Source organism: Notolepis coatsorum (genome assembly GCF_963971535.1).
Source record: "Notolepis coatsorum genome assembly, chromosome: 13".
Classification (NCBI taxonomy): Eukaryota; Metazoa; Chordata; class Actinopteri; order Aulopiformes; family Paralepididae; genus Notolepis; species Notolepis coatsorum.
In genome coordinates, this window is record NC_140177.1 from 70,592,443 (window position 1) to 70,615,113 (window position 22,671).

The following is a 22,671-nucleotide window of genomic DNA, read 5'->3' on the forward strand; positions in this document are numbered from 1 at the left end:
GTTTGGTCCGGACTATCGGACCAGAATTCGATAGTCCGGTTTTTCGGGTTTGTTTGAATGCGCGTCGAACTCGGTCCGCGGACCAAACACGCAAACTCTGGTCCGCCTGAAAACGTAGGTCTCGGTTCGGCTTCATCGAACCAAACGCGGACCAAACGTAGGAAGTCACCTGATAAACCATCTTGGGTATATTATTACCGCGGCGGCGGCATTCACTGCAAAACAAGCACACTGCATCTATCTATCTATCTATCTATCTACTGTGCATCTTGGGGTAGAACAAGGAAGAAAAAAAACACAGCTGTTATTATTATTAATATTACCGCGGCGCGCATTCACTGCAAAACAAGCACACTGCATCTATCTATCTATCTATCTACTGTGCATCTTGGGGTAGAACAAGGAAGAAAAAAAACACAGCTGTTATTATTAATATTATTACCGCGGTGCGCATTCACTGCAAAACAAGCACACTGTGTAAACATGTCTCGTGGACAGACTTGGGGGGCAGAAGACCAAATAAAACAGCTGCTTGTGGGGAATGTGGGCACTCACAAAAACAACGAGGTGTACAAGTTATTTAGCGAGAGGATGGCGGTAATGGGAATTATAATCGAACGATGGATCAATGCCACGTCTCTGCTACTATCACGCTCACGCAGTTTGTGTTGACGCGCATTTCACTTCCTGAAAGGGAGGGATTTCCACTCTCCATTGTGTCCAATAGACGAGCGCCCTTTTCGACCGCGTGACATTGTTCAGAAAGTTCGGTGCGCTTGACAAATTGCTATGTGAACGCAGGCGAACCAAATGAAGAATGCAACAATCTTGCAACTTCACCACCAGAACCGCACAGAGTCCACCAAAACTATATGTGAAAGCGACCTAAGGGTGCAACTTGCTCCGTGCAATCCATTCTTTGTGGATCTAGCCCTCAGTGGAGCAGAAAGGAATGTAATCCTGGTCAGAACAATGGTGCAGACTACAATATATTTGCATTTGTTAGCCATGCTAGCGATCTAAACAATCAATCCATGCCAAAGCTAGCTATGTAAAAGGTGAAAGACTCACACTCACAGCCATGCTGATTTGGCAAAATTACATCCAGACATTTTCGTTTGAAACAACTTTTAGTCAGGGAAATGCCATGGTTTCTCCATAGAACCCTGTCGTATTCTTTTAGTGCAGCAGCTCACGCAGGTAGAGGGCAACTTAGTCATGTGACTCAGTTGGTATTGCTGATTGGCTCAAAGACGGTATGTTTGTAAACAGCAAACAGGTCTATACCTCAAGGGTGTCCTGCCCTGCCTTGACCTTAAGTCCTGACAAAATTATCGCACAGACCTATATTTGATTTGATTTGATTTGATTTGATGTTTTTTATTTCCGTGTCTTACATACAGGTGTATGCCCAGCCCATATGGGCTTACCAGACACATAAACAACAAGTATATAATAGTATACTTGACATTGACAATAAGTTATATAGACCAAGATGGCCACACAAAAAAAGATAACACAATAAAACAACATAATATAACAAGCTGTAAGCAATGTATGTAAACAAAGAAACAAGAGGAATTCATATACAATTATATAGGATATAGTGTGTTTTGTCTCAAGTGCCATGCTTTCTCCAAAAATCCTGCAAAACTGAAGATCTCCACAAAAAACAACTCAACATACAACTCTCAGACTGCCAAAACAAATCCGGATTTACAAATTGAATTTTCTCAAATAAAGCCCTCCTCAAATCGGTGTACAAGGGGCAATAAAAAACAAAATTATATTCATCTTCCACCACTCCCAGATCACAGAGAACACACAACCACTCCTCATCAGGTTTACCTTGGAATCTACCCACTTCCACAGCCAATGGCAGTGTGCCAGACCTCAACTGGGCACACAGAGACCTCCGTCTTCTCTTAGATAGTTTAGAACTTGATAAATGTTTTTTTTTAATAAATGTATAGGTCTTGAAACAAGGAGCCGCTGGGAGAATTTGCTTTGACAAACCACCATTCAAGTCATTCTTAGTTCTTGAAGTTCCATCCTCAGTGTTGGGAAAGTTCACTTTCTACATGAACTAGTTCAGTTCACACATTTTAAAATGAACTAGTTCAGTTCATAGTTCATAATTAAAATTTTTTAACTAAAGTTCATGGTTTAAAAAATGCACTAGTTTATAGTTTATAGTTCTTTTTTCAATACGTTGCTGCGAGCTATTATTTGTCAAGATTATTGCCACAACCCATATAGAACCACAGACAGCAATCAGAATACTGACATTTCCATCACACTGTGATTATTTATCAGTGTTTCCCCTACCATTGCCTTGAAGGGGAGGCCCGCGTAATGAGTCTCTCTCTCGTTCATCTAGCGGAAATACAATACGTTCAGTTCACGTTTGCCCAAAATATAGACGAGTTGAATGAATGAGTGAATGAGTGAATGAATGAATGAATGAATGAATGAATGAATGAATGAATGAATGAATGAATGAATGAATGAATGAATGAATGAATGAATGAATGAATGAAAACTTTATTTAACAGATTGCAGAATGGGTACAATACAGTACGGCTCAATACACACAATTGTTAAGGGGATGCAGACCAGAGAAAGACGTTTGTCTTGTTTACATCAGGGTCCCCCATTTTCAATTCATATCGACATTTATGACATACACAACATACATGACATGTATGGCATAGGGACACATTTGTACTGATACATTTGTGACATAAACGGTATTCAAATATACAGTACTGTTACCCATAGATCCTGACAGAGTATATACATATGATGGGGAGGGGACTGTACATTAGGAGGGGGTGGGTGGGTGGGTGGGAGAGAAATATACATACAGTGGGGTGGAGACTGTACATTTGGAGGGGGTGGGTGGGTGGGAGAGAAATATACATACGGCGGGGAGAGAATATATAAATGCGGTGGGGAGGAGACTGTCTATTAGGAGGTGGTGGGGGGTTTGGGCATTTACGGTGGCCAGTTTCGAATTGCAGCCTCCCGTAGGTGCTTTTTAAGAGCGGTTTTGAATGTGGGTAGGGATTCACATTCCTTTACAGCTTTGGGTAGGGCGTTCCACATTGATGTGGCATAATTGCGAAACGTGTTTAGTCCCTTGTTTGAGCCGAATCTGGGTTTAACATGATTTGTTGAGCTTCCTCTGGTGTAGTGGTTGTGGTATTCACTGACCTTTGGGAAGTATTTTGACATGTACATGGGTACCTTAGTCGTATAGTGTATCTTGTAGACATGTTCATGAACGATCGTTCATTGACCGCGTTCAGGTACATCACTGTCCGTCCTCCTGTTGCATTTTACATCCTGTTGCCTAAAATGACATAATCATACACACATACTCTACTGCACTACATCTAAATAGAACTGAATATGAATCTAACATCCCCCCCCTTCCCCATCCCGCAGGGTGACCCTGGGTCCCCAGGCTACCCAGCGAGTCCAGGAGCGAAGGGAACCCCCGGAGGTGGAGGGCTGCCAGGGTTGCCAGGAGGACCAGGCAGCAAGGGTGACCCCGGCCTCCCGGGATTCCAAGGTGGGTCTTGTCGGACTCCGGTGACAGGCGTGTGGAGAATAAGAAGGAGTGACGCCTGACTCAACACTAGAATAGTCTGATTGAACCCATGCTGACCTACTTGCTATGGGATCCATCCATATGATACGTACAGTATGTGTCCCAATGAAAAAGTATACCGCAAAGGGACGAAATTTAGACAAAAAAACAAGTATACATAGCAAGTATACATATCAGTACTCTGACTTCTTAATTTCTCTCAAGACAAGACTTCCGTGGACGACAGTGGCTTAGGAGGTAGAGCGGTCGTCTGGTAATCGGAAGGTTCCCGGTTCGATTCCCACTCCTCCCGGGTCGCGTGTCGAAGTGTCCCTGAGCAAGACACTTAACCCCTAATTGCTCCCAATGAGCAGATTGGCACTGTGCATGGTTGCCTCCGCCGTCAGTGTGTGAATGTGTGAGTGAATGGGTAAAATGTGAGAAACAAAATTGTATATAAATTGCTATATAAATGCACCATTTACCATTTATTTCCTTTTTTCACTATCGCTTGAATAGCACTTGAAATGCTACCGTATCAGTACCGAAGATGTCCTATCTTCTCAACAACCTCACCAGTGTTTTGATTGAATGCCTACTAGGACCCGTAGCACCGGCATCGAAAACTATTTTTTTGTCAAGAGTTTCCTGTATGAAAATGAACCTATAGTACACATAGATGTGCCACCGGTGGATTATCATAGAAACATAAGTATCCTTGTGGTTTTACCTTAGAAATGCTACGTATACGTTTATTCCTGTAGTGATTTTCTATAGTAATTGGATTGTGCAGATGGGAAAAACCACACTTTTACTATACGTTAATTTTCACATGGCTCGACCAGCGTTTGGTAGCTTAACTCTCTGTCCATTCTCCCATTAGGCTCTCCCGGTATTCCTGGCCCTAAGGGTCTGGACGGCGGTCCTGGCGGTCCCGGCATCAACGGAGCACCTGGCAGACCCGGGGAGGGCGGCCGTCAAGGATCTCCAGGATTCCCCGGAGAGAAGGGTCAGGCGGGTCGCGACGGAATCCCTGGACCGGCCGGACTGAAGGGAGATGCAGGTGAGTAGAGAGGGCGTCTCACGTAGACTGTATATTAAACATTAGACATTAATAACCTGTATGCCGTATCAAATGATGAAACACCTTTTCCCATCATTCCGTTCTGTTCCAGGTCTGCCTGGTTTCGGAGGTGTAGGTGAACCCGGTCGTCCAGGTTCACATGGTAAGCCCATTACCACTTTACTATTAGAGGTGTATCTGTATTTTGCTGCCCAAGTACGAGTTCTTCGGTTTGAGTACATTTACATTTACATTTACATTTAGTCATTTAGCTGACGCTTTTATCCAAAGCGACTTACAAGTTCTGTACGACAAGTCATCAGGAAGGGCACAACTCTATCAGCTGAGTAACAATGGGTCTCATTCTCGAACGAAGTTACGACAAAATATTTCGTCTTAGCCAGATTTCTGCCTATTTAAGACATATTAGGGCTGGGAGTGGGAGTCTTCAAATTTTCCTGAGATCTTATTTGAGAGCAGATCTAAGAGTGCTGAGGAGCACACTTAAATATGCTCTCAGCCCACGATCAAATCTCATGATTGATTGACTAATTTAAAATGTTATTATAACTTGACAGACTGTGTTCTCATAGTGATTCCTTCACGTCAACGCTACAGGCCTCCTTGGAATTAATTACTTAATCATAATTAAAATAAATATGACAATATTTGTACGATAAGAAATTACGAATTTGATGTCGGAAAAATAAATAATATGGATTAATCTGATCACAGGGCAGCTGGATTAACCATATCTGAACCAGCTATTTTGGACAAATAATTACTCAGATATTCAAACACAATTATGCAATTATTGTGAAATGATTGAAAATAATAATAATTTAATGCCTTCTGTGGAATTTGTATTTCTTATTTGTTACACATCTGTTTTAATGATTAATTATATACATTTGAAAGAATGCAGGTCAACATGCAATGTATCCCATTGATTGGTATACAATGGGACAGACCTTTGTTTGATTGATTGATTGAAAACTTTATTAACAGATTGCAGAATGGGTACAGTACAGTACAGCTCAATTACATAAGGGGATGCAGACCAGAGAAAGAATTTCGTCTTGTTTACATCAGGGTCCCCCATTTTCAATTCATCATAACATATATGACACACATGACACAGATAGACAGTACTGCTACATCTATACATTTATGACGTACCAGATTTGCAAATACAGTATCTAAATACGGTTTGTGATACAAAAAGAGTCCAGAAAAGAGAGTACATTTGACGTAGAAACTGTTGGAGGAGGTTGGGTAGGGATGGGTGGGGGATAGACTTACACTGTACAAGCAAAACTGTACATTGGAATATTGACAAAACCATACTTGGTCATTTACTGTACATTGGAGGGGGTTGATATAGCTATAAACCTGCATTCCTTCGAATATATCATTAATCAATTAAACTTATATTGAAATACACTATATAGCCTATACACCAACACTGAAATGACAGTGGATAAATAAATAAGAACTAAAGCTTATCGGTGGAAATAGACTGCATTAATATTCCATAACAAGTCTTGTGTGCGCCTACGAATGAACAGTAGCCTATAGGCTTATGGAATAATAAGCCATACTGCGTTCATTCATTACGCCCGCCGTAGGCTATATATATATTATATGTCATTCATTCATTCATATACAGTACTGCGCGCACGCGCGCGTGTGTGTGTGTCTGTGTGTGCGCGCGCGCTGCGGCAGGTGTGTACCGCGAGCTGTATATGATGCCAATACATTAATCTAATCTAGTTTTGATGGGCGCAAACGTGATTACGAAACGCTCTCTGATTGGCACTGACTGACGCTAGGTTTCGTAATCACGCGGCTCGCAAAGCACTTCCGCCATTCCATTTCACACAGCTGCGTCACCAGTTGCCTTATAAGGAACTATGGAGGCGGTGTTTTGTATGCAAATGAGCTGAACGGGAACGCGCTTTGGAGTTTACGACAGAATGCCATTCTCCAAGCAGATATCAGATCATATAATTTATGCGACCATTTCAGCCACTTAAGACATATCTCCAGCACGTTCAGGACTCAGAGTGTACTTGTCATAGATTATGTCTCAGTGGTTCCAAGATAAGTCTTCCAGAATATATCTTTGGAAAATATTCGGGAATGAGACCCAATGTTCATCAAAGTGTTGAGTGCTACAGTGTAGGTTAGTTTATTAGGACAAGTGCATGACAGTAAGGTTAGTTAGGGTTAGATATTTTTTTCTTTTTTCTTTTTAATTCAGATAATGGTTGAAGAAGTGCGTCTTTAGTCGACGGCGAAAGATTGGACGGGTTTCGGCTGTCCTTCCACCATTGTGGGGCAAGGACTGAGAATAGGCGACTTCTCTTTGATGACCCTCCCGGAGCTTGGATATGAGTAGGTTTGAGGCAGCCAGAAGATGCAGAGCGTAGGGGTCTTGAGGGTGTGTAGTTAGTAGGGATGGGTACCGAATTCGGCACTTTTAAAGGTACTTACCGAAACACGTCGGTAATACAGACTATCAATTCACGTGAGATACCGTTAAAAAAAATTATATATACCGGTATATATATATTTTTTACACATTTTTTATTTTTTTTAACCTTTCTTTCTTTTCATGTCAATGTTCACACACACAATATATACGCTTACCTAGGATTTGACTTGATTCAACAACAAAGCAGTCGGGGCAATGGCAAGCCGAAAACGGTCGAAAGTGTAGTTATTTGAAGTTTGGATAATTTTTTTCACGACTGAGGTAGGTAGATTACATTTTTAGAGACTAAAGTACCGAAAAAAGGTAACGTTGGGTACCGGTATCGATTCACAGGTACCGGTACCGGTAGTTCAGCAGCGAAGAAGAGTACACAGCGAAAGTGAAAACTCTGCTCTCTATTGACATTTTACAGGTTCTCCATCCTATCAGACAATTGTTTGGGCTTTTATACAGACAGTTACATGTTTACATTTTGATCTGCTTAAAATTCCAACCCCACCCATTTATTTCTCACAGATTTCTCGTCAAACACCATTGTGCTTGTGTTCAGTTCTTTTGTATCCGTATTCTTAATATCTGTTAATTGATGCAAAATACTTCCCAAAGGTCAGTGAATACCACGATCACAACACCAGAGGGAGCTCCACAAATCATGTAAAACCCAGATTCGGCTCAAACAAGGGACTAAACACGTTTCGCAATTATGCCACATCAATGTGGAACGCGCTTCCCAAAGCTGTAAAGGAATGTGAATCACTACCCACCTTCAAAAACACTCTCAAAGAACACCTACGGGAGACTGCAATTCGAAACTGGCCCCTACAAATGTCCTAACCCAGTTGTACAATAAAGACCAAGCATGGCTTTGTCAGTATTCCAATGTACAGTGCCCCCCCCCCTACCCAACCCCCCCCCCCCACCTCCAATGTACAGCCCCAACCAACCCCACCCCACCTACCCAACCTCCTCCAATGTACAGTTTATATGTCAAATGTATGTCAGTATTCCAATGTACAGTGTCCCCCCCCCTACCCAACCCCCCCCCCCTCCCAGCCCCCCCCCCCCCCTCCAATGTACAGCCCCACCCCACCTACCCAACCTCCTCCAATGCACAGTTTCTATGTCAAATGTATATACACTCTTTTTCTGGATTTTTTTAGTATCACAAACAGTACTGTATTTGCAAATCTGGTATGTCATAAATGTATAGATGTAGCAGTACTGTCTATCTGTATGTCGTGTGTGTCATATGATGATTTGAAAATGGGGGCCCCTGATGGAAACAAGACGAAAGTCTTTCTCAGGTCTGCATCCTCTTAACAATTGTATGTATTGAGCTGTACTGTACTGTACCCATTCTGCAATCTGTTAATAAACTTTTCAATCAATCAATCAATCAATCAATCAATCAATCAATGCTGATTATGGGTAGTTTAGCCTCGGATCAGGTTGATACTGGTGTCTGTACTGTTACACTTCTACATGTTCAAATGTGGCCTAGTTACAGTATATTTTAAAGCTGTAAATGGGTTTGTTCACATTTGTATCATGAGTAAACAAATCAAAACAAAATGGAACTGTATCTCGATATATATATATATATATATATATATATATATATATATATATATATATATATATATATGTAACGGATGGTATTGTGAAGCGCAGTCACGAAGGACTGGGGTGAGTGAGCGGTGCTATGGGTTAAACTCACTCTTCCTCAAAAGACACATAGACACGTTACAAAGCAGTGAGTTCACTTCTGTGTTGTTGCCCGCGGCGTGGGAGACCCGGGTTCAAAACTCCCTTGGGGCATCGAAGTTTGAGGTGAACCGTTACATATAAATATGGTGGTGATCTGTCATATTCTTAACAATAATAATAACAAGTACTCTTGTGGCTTCTAGAGAAGTTGCTGTCTCTTCATTAATATCCCTTGTCCTCTGGTCGCGTGTCCTGTCCAGGTGCTAAGGGAGATCCCGGTCTTCCCGGCCAGTCCGGCAGTCCCGGTTTCCCGGGCGGAAAGGGAGACGCTGGCTTCCCCGGCCTCCCTGGCCCACCAGGCAGCACCGGACCTCATGGTCCCCCAGGACAGGCCCACCAGGGCCCCAAAGGAAACGGAGGGTCCCCAGGACCACCTGGAAGAGGAGGTACGTGGCCGAGAGATAGAAGCGCCGACACCCTGTGCTGCACGACATTGCTGCCTGGTTTTCACAAGCGGTTCAAGTAAAACATTTAAAAAAAAAAGTCCCATTGTTTTCAATGTGTTCATTGGAAAGGGATACAAAGTTATCGGCCGTATTGGAAGCATCTACCCAGTGACTCTAGTCTCTCTCATCTCTCTCTCTCTTACTCCCCTTCTGTTCTCTCGTTCTCTCTGCTCTTACTTCTCTCTCTCGTTCTGTCTCTCTCTCGCTCACACTCTCCCCTAGTCTCTCGTTCAACATTATACCCTCCACAACAAAGGCCCGGATGAAAACCAGGCGGCAAAGCCGCGGCAGACACGGCCAGTGTGTGAACGCTTGTGTTGCCTTGACATCCACTTGATTTGCATGGGAGGAACGCTGCCGTCACGCCAATCGGTGCATTGAGATCCGAGTCACTGAGCACAAAACAAAGCGCACTGCCCAATCATTGGCGAGTAACACTGAGCACTTATACGACCGGCCCGGTGTGTGCGGCCGGCGCCGAACCTCACTTCTGCACTTCCCCTCCCATCACCACCCCCACCCCCACCTCTCCTCCCTGCTGCACCTCGCGAGGGAATGCCGGGGTGTGTCTCTCACCCCGGGGGTTGTAACCACAACCCCAAAAGAGCATGGGGGTCCACCCACTTGTTGTCTGTGTCATTCTTCCATCCATTTTTCAGTGCATTTTCTTTTTTTAATATCCTTTCATCCATCCATCCATCCATCCATCCATCCATCCATCCATCCATCCATCCATCCATCCATCCATCCATCCATCCATCCATCCATCCATCCATCCACCCATCCACCCATCCACCCATCCTTGTGTTTCCTCACTCCCTCTCCTCCTGGTCCCATGAAGGTGAAGCCGTAATCTATCTAATTTCTCCACAGGCCTGAAGTATGTGTGTGTCTCCTCCTCCAGTCTCATTTGTGTGTCTGTGTGTCCTTTATTTGTGGTCTTGTATTAAGTGGTATATATAAGTGGTTTTGATACAGTAGAGTGACAAACGCCCCCCAATGTCTCAACTGCATTTTAACAGGAGGCTCAAAACAATGAAAATCAGGGTCAAGGTTGAATGTTTTTATCTTGGGGGACAACATTTGTGATTGGATGATCAAGAAAAGAGGGCGGGGCTTGAGATAAGTCAACTGGTCCAAAGGCAATGTTGACACTGAAGGATTGAATTACCACACATACAGGGTGTTACAGATGTTAATAGTAACATAATTTCAAGCTGTAATTTTTTATTTTTTTTTTAACACATCTGTATGCGTTTAGTTCGGCACAACACCTCAACACATTTATTTTTAGTGTATAAACAAGTGGCTGGTAGCGATATGTAACAATATATATAATTTCCGAAATCATCTGAAAATAACAAGGATACCTACTTTTTGGCAGCTTTAAAATATGACAGTATAAAACTGGCCCAAGTATCCTACACTCATCTACTGTATCATCACAATTAATAGTCATTGCAGCGTTAAACCCTCATCATACTGTACTGGAGTTGAGAAGGAGGTTGGTGTTCGTCTCACTCTGCTGTTCTGTGAGTGTGTCGTCATGTGTCCCGACTGATGCCTCACCTGCATGTTTCTCATCCAACACACAGCTGGAGAACCGAGCCTGACGCAGCACTGCAGCATCACACTGGGCTCAGATACAGTGAACTATAATAAAAAAATATTATAATAATTGCATTTTCAACACAACATCAACATCAATAATAACACAACAACAATAATAATGATAAGACAATAAGAAATACTTATCGATCAAGATTTAACTAATAATACAAAATACAAAAGAAAAATAATAAAGACATCACAAACAACACAAAAGACATTAGACATTGAAAATTGGACATTCCCCCCCCCCCCCCCCCCCCCCCCCAAGACCGCCGGATCCCCCAGGACCAACACCCCACCCTCACTCCGCCACTAAATTGAGCTCTTCAGTGAACTATAATTACATGACTATTCCGTGTACTGAAACCACAGAACATGCATCCGTTGGGAGGGTGTAGACTTAAAGATTTGATCTGTATCTTTGTATGGCAAAGGATCGCTGAGCCAAGTATCTCCTTTGGCCGAGACAATAGCGCATCTCACATGGGGGAATGCCAGGTTTAAAATCAGTGTAGGCCATGTGTGATTGACCTAAAACCCTTCTTACATGTTGGGCTGAGTACACCGCTATTCTCAAATCGTATATATATATATATATATATATATATATATATAAAAGATTGCATAACCCTAGCCTAGCTGAGACCAGTTCCATGCCAGCGCTGTGTCAGGCTAGCTGAAACGGTTCACTCGAAGTGTTGTTGTTTTTTTGGGGTGGTGCGGGGTGATTCAAGTTGACATTTTACTTCCTGTCTCCTGTGGCCTGGCCCCACCCACTCGTGGTGTGGCCCCGCCCCCACGTCGGATGATCGGTGCGTCCGGCCATCACAGGTCCATCAGGTCAGATCAACGGCGTCCAGGCTTCTTACTGCACGCTCTCTTTAACATTCTATCAACATCACCTCTAGACCACCACCCGGTTTTAACTCACTCCCTTCCTCCTTCCTTCTCCGGGAAGCCACCTTTTTGATGCATCCTAACAAGCACCTTTTTGAGCTCCAGGTCTTTTATGATCTTCAGAAGTCCAGGTCCACGTTAATTGAAGCGTGACACTATTTCCATTTCTGACCCTGCATCTGTCTCTTAACATCTGTTCCCTTCAACCTCTTTTGCACACTGAGGATAAGTGAAAGGCACCTTTTTTCTTTTAAAAGTAAGCAGCACTTTTATTTTGCTTGAGACCACCTTGTAGAATATACTACTAAGACATAACACACTTGAGATTTAAAGGTTGAATATATTTCTTGCTAACATAATCAACATGGTAGTGATGTTTGTAACTGTCACAGAATGTGTTTTTGCATTAAGTGATAAAAAATAATGGCACCAAAGTAACACACTATCCAACTAACTTGTTGATTTTATTATATGTTTATTCATATTTTTCTCTTTGTGGAATTTAAATGATTACAAACAATCGTAGTTGCTTATATACAGTAGATTTATATATAAATAAGTTGTTCCTGTAACATAGATTAAATTCAGTATTTTTGTGAACAGTGCTGTCAACATGATTGTAGTATGTTAACTTAGAACTTTATTTTTTTTCATATAGTTTTTCATTCATTTCAAGGACCATGGCCAACTGTGTAGGGAAGAAATATATCCAAGTTGCAAAGCCCCATTTCTCAAGTCCTCACTGTTCAAATGACAAAATAAAAATTCTGCTTAAAAGCTTAAAGGGGACATATTATGTATATTTTCAACAATTGTATACAACTTCCTTTTTTGTAAAGAAACTAGTTTAAATCTAATTCTAAGTAGTTATTTCTTCACTTGTATTGAATATGCCGTTTTTTGTTGAGTGTAGCACACACTGAATTAAAAATGTATTATTTCCTTCCCAGCCTGGCTACACCACGCCCCAAAAGTAAAACACTTTACAAACTGGGCAGTACATTAGGTAGGCAGTGTTCCTGGCTCCAAAAAGCACAGCGAATTGATTGCTTGTTAATCGGAAGGGGGGTCATCAAGGGGGTCGCAAGATGATTTTGGGGGGTTGCGAAAAGATGTACAAATACATTATTATGTTCATAATCTTTGGTATAGGACCTGGTGCTTCTTTCTTGATGATGAATATGGAGTCTAAATCCTTCCTGCTATCATTAATCAAGTTAAATATCTAGAAATATATTCTGTGTCAAAGTTGAAAGCATTCTTTCTATACTTGACAATGTAGGGCTGGTCATGAACAAAAACGATTGAGAACCACTGACCTAAATAACATTTCAGGCAGCTTCCAAATCCATACAAAGACTAGGCAAAACCCATGTTCAAAATATGTGTCCCCTTTAAAACAACATATAACATTTCAAAATTATAAACACAATGTGGCTAGTGGTGCCAAATGAAATGTTCCTTCAGTTGGCCATTTGCCTTTTAGCTTCATACTTCTGGGCTAATTTGCCTGAAGACTCTACTCTACTTTGGTAAGCCTGGCTGTTGTTGCCAAGCTAGCTCCTAACATCTTCTTCTTTTTTGCCCCTTGCCGTCAACGCGGCTCTGCTAAACCCGGGAATTCTGGGAACCTAGGTCCTCCAGGTTAGACTCCAATGGTTTGATGGTTTTGACGTATTGCCGTATGTTGTGATACATGTTCTCGTACGTGGGGACTGAGGGATGTTTAGTAAGACATGTAAACTAGAAGTGCACCGATGCCCCGTACAGGTAGTCACTGGCCCAGTACAGGTATGGTACAGTAGAGCTTTGTTTTCGGAGTACTCGCTTATACCAAATACCAACCTGAGTACTTTGATATTGACCTTAGTTGACAGAACTGTATACCGACAATTACATTATTATGTTTTAATGTGATCAAACAGCAATGTCTTTATTCTCTGATGGAATTGAAACATAATTTCATTATCGTCAAATGCCATTGTGCCAGTATTCATTTCTTGGTACCAGTATAAAGTAAAAAAGATTGTTCCCATTCTAATATCGGTATCAGTGCACCTTTAATTTAAATGTGTTCTGTGGTTTGAATGCGTCGAGATTGGTTCAGACATGTTTCTAGTATGTTGTTTGAACGGGACACAGAAGGACAGCTTTGTCAGGCCGGGGTCGAACAGAGCAACCTAATAATGCGGATTCTTTCTTTTGACCATCTCTTTACCCCACAGGTCAGGTTGTGACTCTCGATCGAGACTGCATCATCAACACGACACTCAACACACACATGCAACACACTTTGAAACCCCTCCATTCCCCAGGATGTGCTCGGTTGTGTTTATTGTTTCATTGTGTCACCCGCAGGCCTATATACAGCATAATCTTCTTCTCTGTGTGTGAAAGTGTTTATAAAATGATGTACTTAGCTAGCCTTCTCTACCGGGTGAATATCATCTGAGATTGTTCTCTGTGTATTGCATGTAGAATATGATGATCTGTGTGTGATGCAGTACATTCCTCTATTTATTGTGTTGTTAAATGGTCGACCATGCATAAAGCCCAATGGCAAGTGTATTATTTCTCTGTGGGCCCTCCTGACCTTTGCCCTCTGCATGTGAAGGTCCTTCTGGCCCTGAGGGTCCCCGCGGTCCCGCTGGTAGTGGAGGGCTCAAGGGAGATAAGGGTATTCCCGGTGCTCCCGGCCAGCCCGGCTTCCCCGGAGCGAAGGGAGAGAGCGGCTCAAGTGGATTCCCGGTAAGAGAATCTAAATCTAGTCACTATATATCAGAGACGCTATAGTAGTAGTAGTAGTAGTAGTAGTAGTAGTAGTAGTAGCAGTAGTAGTAGTAGTAGTAGTAGTAGTAGTAGTAGTAGTAGTAGTAGTAGTAGACGGAGCACTCTGGGCATTTTTAATGGAGAGATTTGTGAGGCCAAAGATGGCGGCAACAACTAAACTACTTGCTACAAAACAAACATATTCAGAGAAAATTATTAAATGTGATGTTATTTTAAAGTAAAATTAGAATCTGCTGCATTTTGTGGTGAAACGTGAGTTTTAAAGATGTTTCTAAATTCTAATCATCTCTAGTGAGTGATTGCCATGGTAACCAAGGACTCCTCCCCCAAAGAAAATAACAATCCTTGCAATCCTTATCTTTATTTCTTCATCTACCTCATTTCATTGAGCTGTAATTCAAACACAAAATGGGCTTACATGGTTATTCAAACACAAAATGGGCTTACGTGGTTATTCAAACACAAAATGGGCTTACGTGGTTATTCGTTACAAGGGTTCAGAAGTGCTCAGTTACGCTACATTCTGTCTGTGGATCAGTCGTGATCTCTAGTCTATGTCTCTAACCTGTCTTGTGTCCTGTGTCCAAGGGTACCCCTGGTAGTTCTGGTCCCGGCGGTCTGAAGGGAGACCTCGGCCTGCCCGGCGTCCCTGGGTTCCCGGGTAAGTGTCCAGTGATAAACGCCACTCTGTTCCACTTCCAGTCCATCTCATATCATGAGGGTTGGGGGAGGGATGAACTCGATGAGCAACAAACTCATCTTTTCCTCCACTCTGATTCCCTGTCTCTGCTTTCATCCCGTCTCGTTCTTACTTTCTTTTCATTTATTGTTTTATTTACCCACTATTTCATTCATTGTGAAGCAGTGATTTTGTGTTGGAGGTGCTACGTGTAGATCTGATCTCTTCTGTGATGCGTTTCTGTGCATCAGGAGGGAAGGGAGATCCTGGCGTTGCCGGTTCTTCTGGACTCCAAGGAGACCCCGGAGATGCTGGAGCAGTCGGTAAGCACACACGCGCACGCGCACACACACACACACACACACACGCACACGCACACACACATATACAGTCATGCACAAATACTCATACACACAAGTATGCATAAAAACACCGGGAAACACACATTCACAACGTAGCACACACTCACATACTTACCACACACACACACACACACACGAGTACTTGCATATTTACTTTTACATTTAACTACACTACACTAATGACTCCAAACCGACACAAAGAAAACTGAATCTGACCTTTTTGGCCCTGTGACCTTTTGACCCCCAGGTCTACCAGGCGACTCCGGTATAGCAGTAGCCCCCATCGTGGTGAAGGGAGAGCGAGGATCCCCCGGATCTCAGGGTCTGTCTGGCCTCAGAGGACCACCCGGATCCCCTGGACTGGAGGGACTCTCTGGTTAGTGTTGTTAGTTAGTGGTTTTCAGACACAGAGTTAATGGCGATGAATTCTTGAATGATTTGTTAATAGTTTGATCCATTACTAGTACATTAAGAGTACAGTTATACTGTAGTAATAATGCAAATGAATATCGTGTCTGTGGGTGGGACCCTTTTCTGTATTAACTCGAACTTTAGTAAGAGTACAGGAGAGTGTTCTCTTCACTCCAGGGCCGAAGTGGTCATGTACAGTCACATACTTATTAACGTACTTGCCGGACTTCGGGGTAATTCCCTCTAGATGTGTGGTGGTGACAGTAAACCACTGGAAACCATTATCTTCAGGACTGGGCATTTATTTCCATTGCATTCTTCATATCATATGGTTGATTAACGTTACATATATGTCACAACAAGCTACCTGCTTCTCTCGTTCCTGCGTACACCCTTTCTCATAACACTATTCGCTGTTTGCGTAGCCCACCTGTATCCCACTATGCATCACTCTTAAAGGAGCAGACCCTAATCTTATAACATAGGGCTGAGTCCCAAAAGTTGCTTGTGGAAAGAGTGAAAATGGTACAGAGCAGAGGAGCTGTGTGCACATCCAACCTTTTTTTTCCAGGGTGAAGGTCCAATATGAAGACTGAGGGACTTGCCTGATGGGTTGAAACGTTGCTTTTCAATGAAGTATTGGGAGCTATAATTCAGCGGATATCCATTTTTCCTTTAGTCTTCAAGAGTGAAATGGGTTCTTCAAATGTTTCTGGAGAATCTTTTTATGCACCTCCTTGCTGCAATGTAACTATACACACTCAAATTCAAAATAGATTCAAATAGTGTAGAGTGGTACATTAGTACTCAGAAATGTTTTTATCCACAGTTCAGAGAAAAATATGTTTTTAAATGTGGGTCAGACTGAAAGATTAAAAAGTAGTGATAGTTCTCGGTTAGATTGTATTTATTTCTATGGCAGAAAAAAATATCACATTTCACTGAGAACAAAGCATCTCCTATTGTCAGTGTTTAGCTGATTTTAACCCCTCTCTCTCTCTCTCTCTCTCTCTCCCTCTCTCTCTCTCTCTCTCTCTCTCTCTCTCTCTCTCTCTCTCTCTCTCTCTCTCTCTCTCTCTCTCTCTCTCTCTCTCTCTCTCTCTCTCTCTTGTCTCAGGTCAGCCAGGTACATCAGGAGACTCAGGTCCCGAGGGGCCCCCAGGATTCAGTGGCCCCTCCGGCAGGAAGGGAGATTCTGGACCCGCTGGTTCCCCTGGTAAGTGGCTCCCAGGACCAGAAGCTTCACACCGACACCATTCATTCACTGACAGCAATCACCACTCTCTAATTAAAAAAAGAATCTTCCCCCACTGAGCTGCATCTTCTAATAAGCAAAGGTGTAAAGGTGAATACATATTCTAAGAATCCCTTACATGGACTACAGTATATACATATCCAGGGTTTGACGTTACCAGCAACAAAACTATTTGTAGTATTTGTCTACTTTAGTAGGGGTGCACGGTTCAAGGAATGTCACGATTTGATTTTGATTCTTGGGGTCACGATTCGATTAGAAATTGATTGTCGATTCAATAAATGCATAGATTTGATTCTAGATTGCTGTTTTGAGTTACTTTTTAGTTTAATAGATCTCATAGAAAACAAAATCCAGAGAAGTCAGAGAAAAGCTTGCCGCTGTCCACAAAGTGGCCACTTCCAGGAGACAGACATCATTTTATTTATAAAAGCAAGATTTGGTCTTCAAAAAAGTATTTCTCCAAAGAATTTGTCTTGAAAAAGAGGGGTTGTCTCATAATCAGGATCGTCTTATATTCGGACCGATACGGTATATTCTAATGTTTCTCTGTCTGACCCCTAACCTCTCTTTGATGTCTTTGCTGTTCCCAGGTCAGCGCGGTTATCCCGGCCCCCCTGGTTCAGACGGTCTGCAGGGTCCCCCCGGACTCCCGGGATCAGCCTCGGTGGCGCACGGCTTCCTCATCACCAGACACAGCCAGGGCCAAGACGTCCCATTCTGCCCCGACGGAACCAGCGTGGTCTACGATGGCTACTCCCTGCTCTACGTGCAGGGCAACGAGAGGGCTCACGGACAGGACCTGGGTAAGGAGGACGGAGAAGGAGGGGCGGCATTCAGACACACACACACACACACACACACACACACACACACACACACACACTCCACGTGTGAGGTAACAAGAGGGTGCACAAACAGGGCCGAGGAAGGAAGGGTCATCACGTCACTGTAGCGCGTGAACACACATTGGTGCCAAGTGTGGAAACGTTCAATTCGGCCGATAGTTGAGTTGAATGGAATTGCCATCTCCTCGTTTAAGACCATTATTTAGACAGGTTATTACCTCAGTACACTGTAAAAACTGGGATTGGGGTTAATTAATATTTATTAAATAATTATTAGTAAGCTATACATATTAAAAAAGACTATGTACTGTTTGAAATCGAATTGAGCTGAATTCAATGAATTTGAACCATTTATGAATTTCATTTTACACAGTTTTGGTTGAATAAAATTAGCAGATAAAAAAAATTGCCAGATGACGCTCAGTTTTTACAGTGTAGTCAGAATCATCTGCAATTTGTTGCATTGTTAACTAGCTAAGGTTTGTTATATTGGTTAATGTATATTTCCTCAGATATCTGGTATATTTTTTATTTGAATACAGGCTTCAATAGAACTGGCACCAAGCAGAGCATAGAACGCTGGTATTCTGACATGATGACCCTTCCCCCTTTTATAGTTACCTTGAACCGAAATAGGGTATATGGAGGAAAAGGATATATTTGAAAACACACACTCAGACGAACACATAAACACACAAGTGCCAACATGCAGACAGGCACATAGTGTATTAGACTCCCCGTTGGAAGGATTTAGCACAGTGGTTCTTAAACTATATGGATCGGGACCCAAAATGGGACGTGGGCCTGCTTCTAGCGGGTCCCCAGGTGGTCTGTTTCAATGAGCCCGGCTCCCAAGACCAAAGGCACTCACGTGGGTCATGAGCTGAAAACGTTCCAGAATAAACCAAGTGATCGCTAAAACAGAAGGTCAGGGCTGTGAACTCGACTCTAACACTCTGATCTTCTCATCTTGTCTTTCTTCTCGTATCTTCCCTCTCTCCCCAACTCTCCTCCTCCTCCTCCTCCTCCTCCTCCGCCCACAGGTACGGCCGGTAGCTGTCTCCGCCGGTTCAGCACCATGCCTTTCATGTTCTGCAACATCAACAACGTGTGTAACTTCGCCTCCCGCAATGACTACTCCTACTGGCTGTCCACGCCCCAGCCCATGCCCTCGTCCATGGCCCCCATCACCGGAGAGGGCATCAAACCGTTCATCAGCAGGTACATAGGAGGGGGGAGCTCATAGGAAGGGTCAGACATGAAACAGGGGTTCGGGGTAGGAATTCGAGGAACATTCACGAAAAATAAATATTAGTGAGGCAGCAGAGAGTGATGCAGCAGAGAGTGAGGCAACATAGAGTGAGGCAGCAGAGAGTGATGCAGCAGAGAGTGAGGCAACAGAGAGTGAGGCAACAGAGAGTGATGCAGCAGAGAGTGAGGCAACAGAGAGTGAGGCAACAGAGAGTGATGCAGCAGAGAGTGAGGCAGCAGAGAGTGAGGCAGCAGAGAGTGAGGCAGCAGAGAGTGAGGCAACAGAGAGTGAGGCAACAGAGAGTGAGGCAACAGAGAGTGATGCAGCAGAGAGTGAGAACTCAAGAGAGTGAGGCAACAGGGAGTGAGGCAGCAGAGAGTGATGCAGCAGAGTGTGAAGCAGCAGAGAGTGAGACAGCAGAGAGTGAGGCAGCAGAGAGTGAGGCAACAGAGAGTGAGGCAACAGAGAGTGAGGCAACATAGAGTGAGACATCAGGGAGTGAGGCAGCAGAGAGTGAGACATCAGGGAGTGAGGCAGCAGAGAGTGAGGCAACAGAGAGTGAGGCAACATAGAGTGAGACATCAGGGAGTGAGGCAGCAGAGAGTGAGACATCAGGGAGTGAGGCATCAGGGAGTGAGGCATCAGAGAGTGATGCAGCAGAGAGTGAGGCAGCAGAGAGTGATGCAGCAGAGAGTGAGGCAGCAGAGAGTGAGACAGCATAGAGTGAGGCAACAGAGAGTGAGGCAACAGAGAGTGAGGCAACAGAGAGTGAGGCAGCAGAGAGTGAGGCAGCAGAGAGTGAGGCAGCAGAGAGTGAGGCAACATAGAGTGAGGCAGCAGAGAGTAAGGCAGCAGAGAATGATGCAGCAGAGAGTGAGGCATCAGGGAGTGAGGCATCAGAGAGTGAGGCAGCAGAGAGTGAGACATCAGGGAGTGAGGCAACAGAGAGTGAGGCAACAGGGAGTGAGGTAGCAGAGAGTGAGGTAGCAGAGAGTGAGGCAGCAGAGAGTGAGGCAGCAGAGAGTGATGCAGCAGAGAGTGAGGCAGCAGAGAGTGAGGCAGCAGAGAGTGAGACAGCAGAGAGTGAGGCAGCAGAGAATGATGCAGCAGAGAGTGAGGCATCAGGGAGTGAGGCAGCAGAGAGTGAGACATCAGGGAGTGAGGCATCAGGGAGTAAGGCAGCAGAGAGTGAGACAGCATAGAGTGAGGCATCAGGGAGTAAGGCAGCAGAGAGTGAGACATCATAGAGTGAGGCATCAGGGATTGAGAACTCAAGAGAGTAAGGCAGCAGAGAGTGATGCAGCAGAGAGTGAGGCATCAGGGAGTGAGGCATCAGGGAGTAAGGCAGCAGAGAGTGAGACAGCATATAGTGAGGCAACAGGGAGTGAGAACTCAAGAGAGTAAGGCAGCAGAGAGTGATGCAGCAGAGAGTGAGGCATCAGGGAGTGAGGCATCAGGGATTGAGGCAAAAGGCCATGATTAAGTGATGTTTAATAAGAAGACAACCAGGCGAAGCAGCTAGCAACAGGAAATAACTGGGCTTTTCATTGTTTTAATTCATTTGTATTTATTTAAGGAGAGAGCGCAGTCCAGAGTTTTCTCTTTATTGAGACAGTAGGAAGGCTGAGAGAGACACAGGCGAGAAGGTTCTTTATTGAGACAGGAAGGCTGAGAGAGACACAGGCGAGAAGGTTCTTTATTGAGACAGGAAGGCTGAGAGAGACACAGGCGAGAAGGTTCTTTATTGAGACAGGAAGGCTGAGAGAGACACAGGCGAGAAGGTTCTTTATTGAGACAGGAAGGCTGAGAGAGACACAGGCGAGAAGGTTCTTTATTGAGACAGGAAGGCTGAGAGAGACACAGGCGAGAAGGTTCTTTATTGAGACAGGAAGGCTGAGAGAGACACAGGCAAGAAGGTTCTTTATTGAGACAGGAAGGCTGAGAGAGACACAGGCGAGAAGGTTCTTTATTGAGACAGTAGGACAGTAGGCTCAGTAGACGCAGGGCTTTAGGACCAGAGTACCAAAGATACTCACCAGAAAGGAGGGATGAGGATGAATATAAGATGGGTATCTGATTTTAAGTGGTGCGTGTGTGCGTGCGTGCGTGCGTGCGTGTGTGTGTGTGTGTGTGTGTGTGTGTGTGTGTAGGTGTGCAGTGTGTGAGGCCCCAGCCATGGTGATCGCGGTCCACAGTCAGACCATCCAGATTCCCAGCTGCCCATCCTACTGGGAGGCCCTGTGGATAGGATACTCCTTCATGATGGTATGAAATAACTTTATAATAAATATACATTATTGATTGTGCTGCTGAGTCACATCCCATTTCCACTTTCCTCTCTCTTTCCAAACAAACGTTTTGGTGCTGTACAGATCTTTCTGGTTTTCAGAGTGTATTGTGCTCTCGTCCATCATCTGTAAGTGGGGCGACAGTGGCTCAGGAGGTAGAGTGGTCGTCTGATCATCTGAACGTTCCTTGTTTGCTTCCGGCTCCTCTGGGCAATGTGTCGATGTGTCCTTTATATAGCGATTTGGATAAAAGCGCTATATAAATGCAGTCCATTCACTATTTACTAGGGCTGACCTCGACCGATCGATCGAAAGGAGCCATAGTCGACTGCCAATCTCTCATTTGAATGCAAAAATTCCATTTGGGCTTAATGTCTGATTTAAAGGGGACATGCATTATAAATGGCTTTTTTCAGTGTTTAGCATTGTTATATAGTAATAGGAGTTAGTATCAATGGGTCTGTGTCTCTAAATACCATATTGGCGGATTGCTCTCATTCAGTTGCGACAATTTCCTCCTCCATTTAATTAGGTCATTCTGATTTGACTCGCAAGGTGACGTAACGAGGCGCTGGTGGAGCTGATTGTGATCCAATTGGCTCTGTGGTTGGAGCCAATGCCCGCCCACAATTTTCATTTTCATTGTAACCCGACACTTCCTCAAACAGGGTTTGACAGGCAGAGAACAGCGAGAGGGAGAGAGGGAGAGAGGGAGAGAGAGAGGGAGAGGGAGAGAGGGAGAGAGAGAGAGAGAGAGGGAGAGAGAGAGAGAGAGAGAGAGAGAGAGAGAGAGAGAGAGAGAGAGAGAGAGAGAGAGGGACGGCGGGAGGGACTGCAGAAGTGTGTGTAAATGTGTGTGCGCCATCTCTCTCCCTCGTCGGGGACACACACATACACAAACTTGACTTGT

At 43.9% G+C, this 22,671-nt stretch overlaps 1 protein-coding gene across 1 annotated transcript in view; it reads left to right on the forward strand.

The window, feature by feature from the left end:
• The window catches only part of col4a5 (collagen, type IV, alpha 5 (Alport syndrome)), a gene marked incomplete at its 5' end in the record, with an annotated part of 95,305 nt that overhangs the window by 66,901 nt on the left and 5,733 nt on the right, over positions 1-22,671 (forward strand). The window contains 12 exons of the mRNA XM_084327702.1: positions 3,451-3,577; positions 4,479-4,658; positions 4,771-4,821; positions 9,123-9,308; positions 14,491-14,624; positions 15,255-15,327; positions 15,597-15,668; positions 15,955-16,083; positions 17,236-17,334; positions 17,967-18,179; positions 19,265-19,442; positions 21,624-21,738. Of these exons, the coding sequence (XP_084183828.1) occupies positions 3,451-3,577; positions 4,479-4,658; positions 4,771-4,821; positions 9,123-9,308; positions 14,491-14,624; positions 15,255-15,327; positions 15,597-15,668; positions 15,955-16,083; positions 17,236-17,334; positions 17,967-18,179; positions 19,265-19,442; positions 21,624-21,738 (1,557 nt within the window). The remainder of the gene's footprint in view (positions 1-3,450; positions 3,578-4,478; positions 4,659-4,770; positions 4,822-9,122; positions 9,309-14,490; positions 14,625-15,254; positions 15,328-15,596; positions 15,669-15,954; positions 16,084-17,235; positions 17,335-17,966; positions 18,180-19,264; positions 19,443-21,623; positions 21,739-22,671) is intronic.